Source organism: Pseudophryne corroboree, chromosome 7 (genome assembly GCF_028390025.1).
Source record: "Pseudophryne corroboree isolate aPseCor3 chromosome 7, aPseCor3.hap2, whole genome shotgun sequence".
NCBI lineage: Eukaryota > Metazoa > Chordata > Amphibia > Anura > Myobatrachidae > Pseudophryne > Pseudophryne corroboree.
In genome coordinates, this window is record NC_086450.1 from 326,229,871 (window position 1) to 326,247,234 (window position 17,364).

Below are 17,364 nucleotides of genomic sequence, written 5' to 3' on the forward strand. Positions count from 1 at the left end.
CTGTCGACTAGGGTCTGGAAGACCTCCGGATGTAGAGCCCATTCGCTTGCCTGAATAGCATGTTGACTGAGAAAATCCGCTTCCCAGCTTAGGACTCCCGGTACGTACTCTGCGGACAAGGCTGGATGATGAAGTTCTACCCACCTTAGTGTGTGACTTACCTCCTTCATAGCTTTTTGGCTGCGAGTTCCTCCTTGATGGTTGAGGTACGCTACTGCCGTTGCTTCGTCGGATCTGAACTGGTTTTCCCCAAAGGATGTCTTTTGCCTGAATCAGTGCCATGTATATGGCCCGAAGATCCAATATATTTATTGGCAGGCAACCTTCTTCCTTGGTCCAACCTTTCCGCCCAGACAGCCACTGTCTTTGCCATCCAAGCTAAAGTCATGGATGATCTTCTGACTGCTCCAGGCAGGGAAAAAATGTTTTTTAAAAACCATCCACTCTCCTATCCATGACATAATTTAATGATGTTGAAGGCAGAGGTAATGTAGATTTTCGCATTAATAGAATCACATGCGTATCTACTTTGGGAGCCACCTCCCTTTTTAAACAATCCCCAGCTGGAAGAGGATAATTGGAATTCCATTTCTTAGGAATTCTAAAAACTTCTTACTGGGCGCAGCCCAAGCCTCTTCCATGATTTCCGTCAGCTGATCTGACCTAGGAAACTCAGTCTTAACTGTTTTGGGACGTTTAAACAGAGGTGCCTTGATTTTTAGCACAGGCTCTGCTGATTCCTTTAAAGATAGAATGGCTTTAATGCCTTAATTAACCCAGCTATATCCAGTGCTCTGAGACCTTCCTCCTCCTCTTCATTTATTGAGCATCCTCCGATGAAGCCTTATCTGAAACATGTGTAGCCTGTGAGGATGAAGATTTACTTGCCACTGGCTTATCAGCCTGTTTCTTTTGAGAGGGTGCTGCTGGAAGTTATAAACCGCAGGTGGCAAGCTGCATGTAAGGGTTTATCGTGTAACCTATCCCTGGTACAGGAGTTGGAGTTATTCGCTCAGCTATACTTGATAATGTTTGTGCAAACATACAGTAGCCCAAGGGGGATCAACCTGTACCTGAATCTGCCATGTATTTTTCAAGAGACCCTGGTGAAAGCTAAAACAATTTGAACACAAACCATCCTGAATCAGATCCTGAGAGGTTCACCCAGCTTTGCAAGAAAAACATGATATGAGTGTTGATGTTGCTGTGAGTTTATCTTCCTCACCTTTGTTGCTCTTAGACATGATAAATAATCAACACTTACACAGTGTACTACACCATTTGTGACGGTAATCACTTTAAGCTTTTTAAAGTGACATACGATCCGACCCTACCCTGCTATGCACCAGCACTGAGGATCGGTATAAAAAAAAACTGACACATATAGTAAAGTCAGCAATCACACTAGCAGTCAGTAACATGTTATACATTAGCATAATAAGCAATATGAGCACATAATTAACTACAAATACATTTCAAGTATGTGGGAGAACATATTACTGAATCATGTTTAAAAAGATCTACTGTATTGAGACGCATAGTGAAAGAAACAACAGTAATAGTATACAGTCTCATATGCAATAGGCACTTATCTAACTATTCATACTCAAAAAGTAGATACAGACTTAGTGCTGTATTACCCGTACTCAGTAGAGTGGGATACAGGGAGACTCACCCCGCTTCCAGGACCAATCAATACGTTTGCCAACACTGAGTGGATCCAGAAGCTGCTAGTATACACCGCCACTCCATGAACCTATAGTGAACACAGACGCACCAGTCACACAGCCGCATATGCTGGGACTGGGTCCCCTTCGTCTACAGCGTCTCAGATGGAAGCGGGAAAATAGTAGAGATGAGCGGGTTCGGTTTTACTCGGAGCTCGAAACGGCATCTTATTGGATCACGGATGTCACGCGTTTTGGATAGCCAATAAGCAAAACCCAAAATACCCGAGTAAAACCGAACCCGCTCATCTCTAGAAAATAGTTCATGGTGGGAGACTCGGAGGAAACTGGTCATGAACCGGGGGTAGGGGCGACCAGGAGAGTGCCTGACTCCCCACTGCTGACATCAACCCTAGGGGTCGCGGCCTCATACTATTCCTGGAACCCATGATCCCTAAGGCCTAGCGCTGGTGCATCAGAGGTGGCAGCCGCGTCAGCGACTGTTTGGTAGTCTCCTCCCAAAACAGTGCGGCTGTGTCCATATTCCCCTTCCAAGCGGAACTGATGCTTTACCGTCTCCCCGTGCTCCGGCCACAGCCTGGTAACCATCTGCTGGACCTGCTAGTATATCCCATACAGACGCCCGCCGAAACAGCACTGTACGTGTGGGTAAGCGTTGTCGCGACCAGATGGAGAGTTGTTGGAGCAACTCTTTCTAAGGTACGTATAAGACGCTTTTTAGAAAGATCACGCAAGAAAAATAGTAAGACTATAAAAATAAAAAAGTTTAGGGCTGCTAAAAGCCAGCAGCCCTCTGACCATGGTCCGGCTCCTGCCGCACCAAACAAAAAACTGGGAGGCCGAAAAGCTTTGACCGATTGGTGCAAATCCGCTGTCGCTTCATCATATCCCAATGTTATCCTGTGGATAACCTGTGGACCCTGGCAGAGAAAGACAATACCTAAGAAATCAAGGGCAAAAATATACAGCATCAACTTAGTCATAAAGCACGGCAATGGCCAATCCTGCTGCACCTGGGTGGTTATATTCCACTGATCTGGGCATCCACAGCCTGTTAGTGTCGCCAGAAGGTACAAACACACAGACACTGCAAGCGGTCATATGACAACTGCATATAAGTGAATGTAAATGATCCAACTAATTTGTTTTCATCATTATCAGGATTTTTGTTACTTTTGGGCGCAGTTAGGTAACTTTGCATATGCACAGCCACTATAATCTAAAGTAGAATTAATGCATTGTACTCGTTTTCTTTCACACCATATATTCTTTAACAACCTGATTGCATTTCAAATTCATACTTGGTTCATCAGTTGCTAGGCAACAGCAGAAAATGAAAGCTTCAACTCTGATTCAATACCAGGACTAACAGCATAACAGCATTACTTCAAACTCTAAAGACTAAATAGTGTTGTCCAGTATTTTAAGACATAATGAACTATTCTGTTCAGCTTAACATTTACATCACTCAATATCAATAAAAACAACCTGACCTGGACCATCCAGAGCCTCACTGTCCTTGTTCTCAGTTTCAATCTCTTTCAGCACAACGCTCAATGCTTCCCATTTTGGGTTGCTTTCTAGAACCAGCTCTTTCTTTCCATCTGTTAATACAAAGATAAAACATGGCAAAAAAATCTGTGTATTAAATACTGTACTTATTTTTGTCAAAATTACATACATCATGGAATGTTTTCTTATATGTATTCATATTTGTTAGAATGCATAATTGCATTATACCTGATCATCACTCTTTTGTTGCGTATTACATCATGTCATGTTTTCAATCACAAGGAGCCAATTAAAAAATAGAATACAATTCAATTACTACACAAACACTCTTAAATCCAATACCAGGTAGCTATTAAGGCTGTGTGAGGCAAGGATTAACAATTTGTATGCTGATCCATGGAAAAATGAAGCTGTTTTAGTGGTGTGCCTTGTCCTGCCAGATTTAAAACCGCTAACATGCGCCCTTGTCATTATGGCCTCTACCTGCTGAAACAGGACTGTCCCCTCCCGCGGGCCACAGTGACTCACGGGGGAAAAGTTGCGGTGAAGCGATTACCATCAGGGGAATAGATGCTGCCTGCATGCGCACAGCATCTGTTCATGATGCAGGGAGAGATTTGGGGCTGCCCAGCACCTTCGTGAGTGCTAGGCATGCCCCCTATAGTGATGAAAAGGGGATGCCCCTTAAGGACACACACCTTTTTCCAGTGGCCATGCCCCTTTTCACGCGCAATTGTGCCCTGCTGACAGCAAAGTGCGCTGTCCCACTGAAACCCTGGCGTGAACACTAGTGGTATTCAGCATTTCACCGTCCAGCTGCTGTGGAACTTCACATCCCAGCATGCCCAGAGAGTTTCGGCATGCAGCTGGAGGGCTGCTTGTTAAATACATCTAGTGTACAGTAGGTGCTTGTTATTCTGGGTTATCTATTTGTGAAAATAAAAAGTTTCTAGACAGTATTTGCTTTTGTCTTGTCTCTGTTAGTTCCTAAGGAGGATGAGAAATGTCCATTGATTATTGCATACTGACACAGGATAAAGTGGCATCAGCTTGTACTGTACCAACATTTTTATAAACTCTTGAAACCACAAACAAAATGTTCATGGTGTGTCAACACATTCCATTTACTTATTCATCTCTACTTTCAGGACAGCCCACTTTACTTTTGATGCGTTTTTATCTATCCGCACCACATAAAAAAGAGGAACACAGTCCTGTCAGATGGTTTCTTTTTTCACTTTGAAATTCAAATCTCTCAGTTGTTATCTCCCTTACCTTGCTTATCTTTGGATTCTGTAGTCTTGGATTTTTTGATTGCTTTTGAGTCGGGAATGTTATAGACCCTGGCTCGTGCATGAACAAACATGGATGTGCTTGAGTCAAGAAACAGCCAACCTTCCAAAAGAAAAAAAAAAGGAACAAACCTTACAAGAGTGCGCATCTACAAACGCTGTTTGTGGTAGTAATAAATATTGATGGATCTTTGTGCTAAATTATATGGCTGTGGAAAACTGCAGTTTTGCTTTTACCCGGTACACAACGCTGCCTCTAGATTTCTTTCTGCATAAAGCACGGCTTCTTCTTGCACCAATCCCCTCCCAGTGTCCCCCGCCTTTCGCGCATGAGCTGGCAGGCGGCTGTGCATGTGCAGTAGGACACTCGGGTCAAAAGCCTGGAAGTTTTCTCATCGCAGAGGACAGCTCTCATCAGGAAAGCTGTCCTTTGCATAAATACCCGCATATCTACATGCATACAGCGTTAATAAACTCCGCTATGCATGCGTTAACTGGCAGGATGTATTGCAGTCAATATGCAATGCTGGATTTATCCCGCCCAAAATATGAAGGGAGTCGCATCATAAAATATTGAATTTGCTTGCATCTCTGGAAATCACCATTAAATGATTTCATTTTGCAACATGAATGTCGGCTGCAGACTAAAGTTTATTCACTCCTTGACGTCACGCAGCCCCATAGCCCTGCATGCTAATATGGACATTGGCTTGCAGGCATAAAAGACCCGGCACCAACGATGAACGACCACGGCGCCACGCATTGTTCATCGTTAGTACCTACACACTGAGCGATATGAACAATTTATCGTTCATTACTGAATGAGATTGTTCATATCGCCAGCACACATCGGCAAGTGTGTAGGGCCCTTAACAGTTGACAATACACAATCAAAAGGTATGCAGCCAACATACCGCTCGTCGGGATCCCGGCTGTCACAATGCCGATGCTGGGATCCCGGCTGGGTTATCATATCACTGCCAGTATACCGGCGAGGCAGGCGATTCCCCCTCTATGGGTGTCCACAACACCCATAGAGGGAGAATAGAACCTGTGGCGAGCACAGCTCGACACCGAGCCGCAAGGGGCTTGATTGCGCTCGCCACCCTGCTGGCATTCCACCGCTCACGATGCCGATGTCGGTATACTGACATTCGGCATCGCGTATGGTGGTATAACATACCGATCCCAATCAAAAATGTATTCTGATTTTTGTTACTCTACCAGACAATACAGAAACAGAGAAATCTGAAGAACATTTGTTTTTTTTTTAGATAGAAATGTACCCGAGTTTTGTCCAAATGCCTTTTCACTTGCTCTCATTGACTCCAGCAAGTTCAGGAAAGTCACACAGTCATATTGGGACAGGTATTGTAAAAGAGTGCGGAGGATTTTTAAATCTTGAACCAGCGATTTGGTCTTTGCTCCAAGCTGGTGCCAGAGTGGATCCAAGTAATGTCGAATTGTCTAGAAAAAGAGCACTTCCATTACATGGTTTGCACGGTTAACTGGGTCATATCTTGGACTTAAACGTGCAAGGTTTAGGCTGGGTACACACCTGACCGACATGATGGCGGTCCAGTCGTCGCTCCGACCAAGCAGCCGATAAAAGGTAAGCAAACACACTTACTGATTAGACGCTCAACATGTCGGTCAAGATCCCTAGCTGGACGGACATTTGAATTTGCCAGCCCAGCTGTGACGTCAGCCCCAGCAGCAAGTGTACCACCTGTACACACCACCAGATGGCTTGATATATCTGCAGATTTATCTGTGAACTAGGTCGTTCACAGACATATTGGGCGTTTACACCTGCCAACTATCTCCGCAATATATTGATCATTTGAACTAATGTGTACCCAGCTTTAGGGACCTAAACTAAATGAAATTAAACATGACTGTAGGGTTTTCCAACAAGTCAATTTCAGCATGCTGACTAAGCTACGGTCTAAAGCAATACATATTAAGTAAGCACATTAAATAAAGAAAACACAATATGAATTATATTTCAAGACGGTGTAATCATGCAGACTACTCATTATCACAAGCATTTAAACGGGAACTGTTGAGCTGTCTTGGTTGGTAAACACCAATAACTTGACATGCCATGTGCAACAACAAAACGGCACTACAGATGGGAGTTTGGTCCTGGGTCATGTGACACCATCCATCAAGACATTTTTTGTAAAATTAAAATGACTCCTGTGTTTTATTGGTTATATTCCCATCCTGGTGTATATTTCTAGAGTGTGTGCAAGGAGAGAAGATGTGCATGGTTATTCATCATTCTTTAATTTCTGCAAAATGTCATCTCATTTGTAGAAATAAGATACAGAGCCATTCATCACTGAATTTAAAACACAATGATCACTAGTTATAGCGCAACGGAATATGCTGCGCTATATAAGAAACTGGTAATAAAGGAATACATAAATAGTGATTATGTCATGATGAATAGGCGTAGTCTTTGATGCTGCAATCTGCACCATTCTATTACCCAGGAAAACCCATCATCGTACCCAGGTAACTGGAGACAGTTCATAGCAAACAATCACCATCATTGCAGCCAGCAAGGGGAAATGTACTCTCTTCGTACACACAAACAGTTGGCTCCACAGCAGATTTGGAAGATTCTGACACAATGATGTACAGTAGTAGGATGCTGATCATAAACCTCATTACAGAACTTTGCTGAAGATTGCCTTTACCCCTGAAACTCCAAATAATCTGACCCTTTCTACAATTGGGCCCAAAACAAAAGCTGAAATCACCTCGATGTCGCAATATTTTTTTCACAGTGGGCTCACATTGTGTACTAAATGCTGGGATAATAATTCCCATCCAGAATGACAATGACATGTTTTGCCTAACATTCAGTATCCACAAGAAGTATGACAGCAACAATCAGAACATCACTTATGAGTACCTTATCAAAGGCCCGGCCAATGGCATTCTCTAAGGACAGATCTTCAACTTCAAGGGCAGGATTGTAGCGTTTGAGCTCTCTCAAGCAAGCGTTCATTATGTCCAATATAGAGGCTTGTATGGCAAGCATGGCGGGAGTCATTGTGATGTGCAGCTCCACTACTTCAGGCTTGTGCTTCTCCAAGAAGGAATTCACAGACACATGAAACCTACAGAGACAAAGTGCGTTACTCCCATGTGTATGCTGCCTCACCATACAAAGCTAGACTACACAGCACAATACCATAATTATTATTGTGCAAAAGGAATCCTATTGTTATAGTTAATGCTACTCTAATGCTGAATAGTAATTCAAATATACACATTAAACGATATCCAAATTCATCATAGTTTGAATTCTTTATTTTAAATTGCAAAATAGCATTTGATGCGTCTAATAAACCTAATAAAATAGTAACAGCTCTTAGGAAGCCTACTTAGTAGATCTTAGAGGTTGTCAGTAACTTTGGAGAAAGGAACAAAACTGGTGCATGCCTTGTAGGGGAAGGAGACCTTGTCAGACTGGAAAATAGAGCTCGGTTACACCAGTTGTCCACCATTATTATATTATTATTTTATGCAGGTAACACTACCCAACACCACCAGAAAACATTCCACCCCACCACAAATAAAATAAAAAGATACCCATTATCATTCAGGACAGCGGTTTCTGGACCTTTTTTCTCTCCTGTACCCCTTGATTAGGCTTTTCATTTTTGAGTACCCCATCATCTCATAAATCCCCCCCACCCATCCATCCTGTCCGGTGGTTCACACACAGGCTAACCAAGAAAAAAAACACATATGCAGTGCTAAAAATTAGGAATACCCAATTAAGATTATCTACACAGATCACACATTTTAATAAAACAAAATAGTTAAATATCACCGCTCTGGGAGCCAATTAACATACCAGTATATTTTTGAATTGTGGGAGGAAACCGGAGTACCCGAAGTAAACTCACGCAAGCACAGGGAGAATATACAAACTCCACACAGTTTGGGCCATGGTGGGAATTTAACCCATGACCTCAGTGCTGTGAGATGTAGGAACCTCTCAAGGATGATCAGTGGAAACAGGATGCACCTGAGCTAAATTTTGAGCTTCATGGCAAAGGCAGTAAACACTTACATACATGTGATTTCTTAGTTTTTACTATCTACTATATAAAAGCGACAATCCGCCCGTCTGTCTTTCTATACAAATCCACAGTTTACAAGCGAAAATCGTGAAATGTTACATATGAGCGTACTAAAACACGATGGAGGCAGATAAAACAATTAGAGATCCCTAGCACTCCTGGGGGGGGAGGGGGGGGGGGGGAAAGCAGGACAGAGTATATCAGGAGACAGCATAACTCCGGAATTGCTGGACCAATGTACTCAAAAATTGGTACGCATCTGACTTCCCAACTGGAAGCAAGCAATGTGGGGGGAAGAAACCTCTAGCACCCCTAGGGGTGAGACAGCAGCACTGATTATTTCAGGAGATAGCACAACTCCCAAATGCCTGGACCAATTTACAACAAAAGTGGTACACATATGACTTACAAGCTGGGAACAAACACTGTGGGGGTAAGACACCCCTAGCGGTGAGGCAGCAGCACAGAGTTTTTCAGCAGACAGCATAACTCTGGAATACCTGGAGCAATTTACACCAAACTTGCTACACATATGACTTACACTCTGGGAACAAACACTGTGGGGGTAACACACCACTAGCACCCCTAGGGGTGGGCTAGCAGCACACACTATATCAGGACATGCATGATATGTCAGTGATGACAGGGCTGCATGTGACAGGACCAGTGACATGATGTGAGGAGAGGAATGCAGGTAGCACAAACCCCCACACAGAGTTATATAGTGGAAGTAGCACAGTCCCCCAGCAGCATAGAGTATATCAGGAGATGCATAATGTTCTGCGCTATATAAGAAACTGTAAAAATAAAAACAGGGGCACTGACATGATGTAAGGAGGGGAATGGAGGCAGCAGGAAGCCACAAACAGAGTTGTATAGTGGGAAGAGCAGGGTCCTTTGGGGGACCAAAAAGGGGTCCGGCCACTACACAAAGTGCATCAGCGAAGCAAGATATGCCTATATACTAGCTCTCCAACCAACATAAATTAACGAACAACTATCATTCTAATTTACCATCCTCATCCCGTAGCAAAGCACGGGTGTTCAGCTATCTACAATGTTATTTATACTGTGTGTTTAATATTTACATTTATTTTTGTAGAGAGACATTCTTAAAATCCCAGGCAATGCCGGGTACTCGAGCTAGTTTTTAATACATTTTCAAAAATCTAAAAAATAAGAATTTACTCACCGATAATTCTATTTCTCGTAGTCCGTAGTGGATGCTGGGGACTCCGTAAGAACCATGGGGAATAGACGGCTCCGCAGGAGACTGGGCATACTAAAAGAAAGATTTGGTACTACCTGGTGTGCACTGGCTCCTCCCTCTATGCCCCTCCTCCAGACCTCAGTTAGGATACTGTGCCCGGAAGAGCTGACACAATAAGGAAGGATTTTGAATCCCGGGTAAGACTCATACCAGCCACACCAATCACACCGTATAACTCGTGATATTCTACCCAGTTAACAGTATTAATAACAACTGAGCCTCTCAACAGATGGCTCAACAATAACCCTTTAGTTAGGCAATAACTATATACAAGTATTGCAGACAATCCGCACTTGGGATGGGCGCCCAGCATCCACTACGGACTACGAGAAATAGAATTATCGGTGAGTAAATTCTTATTTTCTCTAACGTCCTAGTGGATGCTGGGGACTCCGTAAGGACCATGGGGATTATACCAGAGCTCCCAAACGGGCGGGAGAGTGCGGATGACTCTGCAGCACCGAATGAGAGAACTCAAGGTCCTCCTCAGCCAGGGTATCAAATTTGTAGAATTTAGCAAACGTGTTTGCCCCTGACCAAGTAGCAGCTCGGCAAAGTTGTAAAGCCGAGACCCCTCGGGCAGCCGCCCAAGATGAGCCCACCTTCCTCGTGGAATGGGCTTTCACTGATTTAGGATGCGGCAAACCAGCCGCCGAATGCGCCAGCTGAATTGTGCTACAAATCCAGCGAGCAACAGTCTGCTTAGAAGCAGGAGCACCTATTTTGTTGGGTGCATACAGGATAAAAAGCGAGTCAGTTTTCCTGACTCCAGCCGTCCTGGAAACATAAATTTTCAAGGCCCTGACTACGTCCAGTAACTTGGAATCCTCCAAGTCCTTAGTAGCCGCAGGCACTACAATAGGTTGGTTCAAGTGAAAAGCTGATACCACCTTAGGGAGAAACTGGGGACGAGTCCTCAATTCTGCCCTATCCATATGGAAAATCAGATAAGGGCTTTTACACGACAAAGCCGCCAATTCTGACACACGCCTGGCCGAAGCCAAGGCCAATAACATGACCACTTTCCACGTGAGATATTTGAGATCCACGGTTTTAAGTGGTTCAAACCAATGTGATTTTAGGAAACTCAACACCACATTGAGATCCCAAGGTGCCACAGGAGGCACAAAAGGGGGCTGAATATGAAGCACTCCCTTTACAAAAGTCTGAACTTCAGGCAGTGAAGCCAGTTCTTTCTGGAAGAAAATCGACAGAGCCGAAATCTGGACCTTAATGGAACCCAATTTTAGGCCCATAGTCACTCCTGACTGTAGGAAGTGCAGAAACCGACCCAGCTGAAATTCCTCTGTGGGGGCCTTCCTGGCCTCACACCACGCAACATATTTTCGCCAAATGCGGTGTTAATGGTTTGCGGTTACTTCTTTCCTGGCTTTTATCAGCGTAGGAATGACTTCCTCCGGAATGCCCTCCTCCTTTAGGATCCGGAATTCAACCGCCATGCCGTCAAACGCAGCCGCGGTAAGTCTTGGAACAGACAGGGCCCCTGCTGTAGCAGATCCTGTCTGAGCGGTAGAGGCCATGGGTCCTCTGATAACATTTCTTGAAGTTCCGGGTACCAAGCTCTTCTTGGCCAATCCGGAACCACGAGTATCGTTCTTACTCCTCGCCTTCTTATTATTCTCAGTACCTTTGGTATGAGGGGCAGAGGAGGGAACACATAAACCGACTGGTACACCCACGGTGTCACTAGCGCGTCCACAGCTATCGCCTGAGGGTCCCTTGACCTGGCGCAATATCTCTTTAGCTTTTTGTTGAGGCGGGACGCCATCATGTCCACCTGTGGCCTTTCCCAACGATTTACCAACAGTAGGAAGACTTCTGGATGAAGTCCCCACTCTCCCGGGTGTAGGTCGTGTCTGCTGAGGAAGTCTGCTTCCCAGTTGTCCACTCCCAGAATGAACACTGCCGACAGTGCTATTATGTGATTTTCCGCCCATCGGAGAATCCTTGCGGCTTCTGCCATCGCCATCCTGCTTCTTGTGCCGCCCTGTCGGTTTACATGGGCGACTGCCGTGATGTTGTCTGACTGGATCAGTACCGGCTGGTTTTGAAGCAGGGGTTTTGCCTGACTTAGGGCATTGTAAATGGCCCTTAGTTCCAGAATATTTATGTGCAGGGAAGTCTCCTGACTTGACCATAGTCCTTGGAAGTTTCTTCCCTGTGTGACTGCTCCCCAGCCTCGAAGGCTGGCATCCGTGGTCACCAGGACCCAGTCCTGTATGCCGAATCTGCGGCCCTCTAGAAGATGAGCACTCTGCAGCCACCACAGTAGAGACACCCTGGTCCTTGGAGACAGGGTTATCAGTTGATGTATCTGAAGATGCGATCCCGACCACTTGTCCAAGAGGTCCCACTGGAAGGTCCTTGCATGGAACCTGCCGAATGGAATTGCTTCGTATGAAGCCACCATTTTTCCCAGGACTCGTGTGCAGTGATGCACCGATACCCGTTTTGGTTTTAGGAGGTCTCTCACTAGAGATGACAGCTCCTTGGCTTTCTCCTGCGGGAGAAACACTTTTTTCTGTTCTGTGTCCAGAATCATCCCCAGGAACAGTAAGCGTGTGGAAGGAACCAGTTGTGACTTTGGGATGTTTAGAATCCAGCCATGCTGTTGTAGCACTTCCCGAGATAGTGCTACTCCGACCAGTAACTGCTCCCTGGACCTCGCTTTTATTAGGAGATCGTCCAAGTACGGGATAATTAAAACTCCCTTTTTTCGAAGGAGTATCATCATTTCTGCCATTACCTTGGTAAACACCCTCGGTGCTGTGGACAGTCCAAACGGTAGTGTCTGGAATTGGTAATGACAATCCTGTACCACAAATCTGAGGTACTCCTGGTGAGGAAGGTAAATTGGGACATGCAGGGTAAGCATCCTTGATGTCCAGGGATACCATGTAATCCCCCTCGTCCAGGCTTGCAATAACCGCCCTGAGCGATTCCATCTTGAACTTTGATTTTTTTTATGTATGTGTTCAAGGATTTCAAATTTAAAATGGGTCTCACCGAACCGTCCGGTTTCGGTACCACAAACAGTGTGGAATAGTAACCCCGTCCTTGTTGAAGTAGGGGCACTTTTACTATCACCTGCTGGGAATACAGCTTGTGAATTGCCTCTAGTACAGCCTCCCTGCTCGAGGGAATTGTCGGTAAGGCCGATTTGAGGAAACGGCGGGGGGGAGTCGCCTCGAATTCCAGCTTGTACCCCTGAGATACTACTTGAAGGATCCAGGGATCCACCCGTGAGCGAACCCACTGATCGCTGAAATTTTTGAGGCGGCCCCCCACCGTACCGTACATGCGGCGGATTTGGAAGAAGCGGGGGAGGACTTTTGTTCCTGGGAACCTGCTGCGTGGTGCAGTTTCTTCCCCCTTCCTCTGCCTCTAGACAGAAAGGACCCGCCTTTTCCCCGCCTGTTTTTCTGGGTTCGAAAGGACTGCACCTGATAGTACGGCGCTTTCTTAGGCTGTGAGGGGACATGGGGTAAAAATGCTGACTTCCCAGCTGTTGCTGTGGAAACCAGGTCTGAGAGACCGTCCCCGAATAACTCCTCACCCTTATAAGGCAAAACTTCCATGTGCCTTTTAGAATCTGCATCCCCTGTCCACTGCCGAGTCCATAAGCCTCTCCTAGCAGAAATGGACAATGCACTTATTCTAGATGCCAGCCGGCAGATCTCCCTCTGTGCATCTCTCATGTACAAGACTGAGTCTTTTATATGCTCTATGGTAAGCAATATAGTGTCCCTGTCCAGGGTGTCAATATTTTCTGACAGGGAATCTGACCAAGCAGCAGCAGCACTGCACATCCACGCTGAAGCAATAGCTGGTCTCAGTATAACACCAGTGTGTGTATATATAGACTTTAGGATAGCCTCCTGCTTTCTATCAGCAGGTTCCTTTAGGGCGGCCGTATCCGGAGACGGTAGTGCCACCTTTTTAGACAAACGTGTGAGCGCTTTATCCACTCTAGGGGGAGTTTCCCAACGTGACCTATCCTCTGGCGAGAAAGGGAACGCCATTAGTAATTTTTTTGAAATCACCAATTTCTTATCAGGGAAAGCCCACGCTTCTTCACACACTTCATTCAATTCTTCAGATGGGGGAAAAACTATTGATAGTTTTTTCTCCCCAAACATAATACCCTTTTTTGAGGTACCTGGGTTTATATCAGAAAGGTGTAAAACCTCTTTCATTGCCTCAATCATGCCACGAATGGCCCTAGTGGACATTAAATTTGACTCATCGTCGTCGACACTGGTATCAGTATCCGTGTCGACATCTGTGTCTGCCATCTGAGGTAGTGGGCGTTTTAGAGCCCCTGATGGCCATTGAATTGCCTGGGCAGGCACGGGCTGAGAAGCCGGCTGTCCCGTATTTGGCCTGTCGTCAAATTTTTTATGTAAGGAGTCGACACTTGCACGTAATTCCTCCCATAAGTCCATCCACTCAGGTGTCTGCCCCGCAGGGGGTGACATCACATTTATAGGCATCTGCTCCGCCTCCACATAAGTCTCCTCATCAAACATGTCGACACAGCCGTACCGACACACCGCACACACACACAGGGAATGCTCTTAAAGGAGACAGGACCCCACAAAAGCCCTTTGGGGAGACAGAGATAGAGTATGCCAGCACACACCAGAGCGCTATATAATGCAGGGACTAACTGAATTATGTCCCTTATAGCTGCTATAATATTTACTGCGCCTCAATCTGTGCCCCCCCTCTCTTTTTTACCCTTTTCTGTAGTGTAGACTGCAGGGGAGAGTTAGGGAGCTTCCTTCCAGCGGAACTGTGAGGGAATAATGGCGCCAGTGTGCTGAGGGAGATGGCTCCGCCCCTTTTTCGGCTGACTTTTCTCCCGCTTTTTTCTGTATTCTGGCAGGGGTAATTACCACATATATAGCATCTGGGGCTATATATTGTGGTTATTTTGCCAGCCAAGGTGATATTATTGCTGCTCAGGGCGCCCCCCCCCAGCGCCCTGCACCCTCAGTGACCGGAGTGTGAAGTGTGTATGAGGAGCAATGGCGCACAGCTGCAGTGCTGTGCGCTACCTTGGTGAAGACTGAAGTCTTCTGCCGCCGTTTTTCCGGACCATCTTCTTGCTTCTGGCTCTGTAAGGGGGACGGCGGCGCGGCTCCGGGAACGAACACCAAGGACGGGTCCTGCGGTCGATCCCTCTGGAGCTAATGGTGTCCAGTAGCCTAAGAAGCCCAAGCTAGCTGCAAGCAGGTAGGTTCGCTTCTTCTCCCCTTAGTCCCTCGTTGCAGTGAGTCTGTTGCCAGCAGGTCTCACTGTAAAATAAAAAACCTAAAATATACTTTCTTTCTAGGAGCTCAGGAGAGCCCCTAGTGTGCATCCAGCTCGGCCGGGCTCAGAAATCTAACTGAGGTCTGGAGGAGGGGCATAGAGGGAGGAGCCAGTGCACACCAGGTAGTACCAAATCTTTCTTTTAGTGTGCCCAGTCTCCTGCGGAGCCGTCTATTCCCCATGGTCCTTACGGAGTCCCCAGCATCCACTAGGACGTTAGAGAAAAAAACTTTTTTCACGTTGTCATTATGGGGTATTGTGTGTACAATTTTGAGGGAAAAAAATGAATTTATTCCATTTTGGAATAAGGCTGTAACATAACAAAATGTAGAAAAAGTGAAGCGCTGTGAATACTTTCCGGATGCACTGTTCGAGCAATCTCATTTATGCATTAGAAGTATGCAGCTATGTATTTTGCATGATAGTTTCTAGATTTCAGGAGTTGGTTCCAGAATTGTAATTATACCACTTTTACACCAAAATTCCAGGTCTGACCCAGGATTTGGAACACGGTTCCAAGGCGGGTTAGACCCGGGACTCCCCCGCAGTGCCGAACATACCGCAGTGCCGATCTGGGATATTCCCGGATTGGCACCGTTTACACTGCACCCGGGTGCAGTGTCTTGTGGGCCGGCGATTAGAGATGATGTCATCTCCAAGCGCCGGGAAAGACTGCAGACTGGTGCTCCGGAGCGTCTCGCCGGGGGCAAGCCCAGCAATCTGGAAGCTGCTGTGCTGCCCCCAGCCTCCAGCACTTCCAGGCATCAAACATGGCGCTGCTGTCTGCATAGACCGCATGTGCCATGTTCCAGGCTGCACGGCAACCAGCACGGCGCCGCTGTCTACATAGACAGCGTGCGCTGTGACCCCCAGCCTCCCGACCGCCCACCAGCAATCTGCGGTACAGTAGGTTTGCCATGCTATAATGGGTGCCAGGTCGGCTTACCCGGCTTACCCATTTACACCGCCTCCTACCTGGGTCTTACCCGTGTCCAACCCTGCGTACAAGCCGGGTTGGATTCCCGGGAAAATGGACCTGGGGTTTAGGAGAAGGACCCTTTTACACCGCCTGCAGTCCCGGGATTTTGCGCGCTCCCGTGCAATATTCACAGATATTTCAGGTGGTGTAAAAGGGGTATTAGTTGGTATAACTATTCATACAATTTTCTGCATAAAGATTATACGTAATATACGAAGCAGTTTCTCGAATTTGTATGTTCATAGAACGACACACCATTATCTCTATCTCTGCAAACACAAATTATTCATTTCTGACAGATTATTGCTCTTTTCACTACTTTAAAGTAGAACATTAATCTTCTTGTGAATAGCAGCCAGATCTGCACTTGTCTGCAAACTTTTATTCTTGGTCATTAAAGATCTACGAACTTGAGAGGACAAAAAAAAAATCCACCATCTGGAAGAAGAGACAAACAGCAGCCAAATTGCCCAAAATAAGCCAGATACTGTAAATATGGGAGAACTGGCAGGGAGTATGCCATTTCCTGTTCAAAGTGCTCTGTAAGTACATATGATGGTACATTGTGAACACGCGATCATCAAGTGATCAAAAGACCTTCCTCATCAGGACTGACATAGCCGTACACTTAATGAAGGCTCATTGTGCATTTGGGAAATGATGTAACCGTAACCATTAATCTGTTTTTTAATCCAGCTGGAACCTTGACATCAAGCATGTATATTAGAAAAATAAAACTACCCCAATTGAAAAAAGCCTCACATTCTTAGCATGCAATTATGAGTTACAAATAAAAACACAAAAATAGTTTTAATAGATATACAGACGTGTGTGTATATATATATATATATATATATATATATATAACATTTAAAAAATATACTATCTATATCTTATGTATTGAAACCTGCCTATTTTTTTAAACAATTCATTTGATCGTTTATGAAGTGTATTTTTTTTTTTTTAAACAATGGTTTTTATTATTTTGAACACAAACAAAGCTAGATACAACAGCACACAACACAGGCGAAGTCCAACAAGAATAGGAGTTGACTGAATTGAATTACCAGTATAAATACAACAATACAATGACAGTACAACAGGGTATGCTTTACTAATCATGTACTGCCAAATCTGGCGACAAACAAATATAGAACAAAGATACCAACAGATAGAGAAA

The 17,364-nt window shown here is 45.3% G+C and overlaps 1 protein-coding gene across 3 annotated transcripts in view; it reads right to left on the bottom strand.

Annotated features, from left to right (window-relative positions):
- Positions 1 to 17,364, bottom strand: part of ERCC4 (ERCC excision repair 4, endonuclease catalytic subunit) — a 114,985-nt gene that overhangs the window by 19,884 nt on the left and 77,737 nt on the right. For all 3 annotated transcript variants that reach the window (XM_063934336.1, XM_063934334.1, XM_063934335.1), the window contains exons 5-8: positions 7,419 to 7,626; positions 5,779 to 5,959; positions 4,476 to 4,595; positions 3,182 to 3,292 (exon numbers count right to left, since the gene is read on the bottom strand). In XM_063934336.1, coding sequence (XP_063790406.1) covers positions 3,182 to 3,292; positions 4,476 to 4,595; positions 5,779 to 5,959; positions 7,419 to 7,626 — 620 coding nt within the window. The remainder of the gene's footprint in view (positions 1 to 3,181; positions 3,293 to 4,475; positions 4,596 to 5,778; positions 5,960 to 7,418; positions 7,627 to 17,364) is intronic.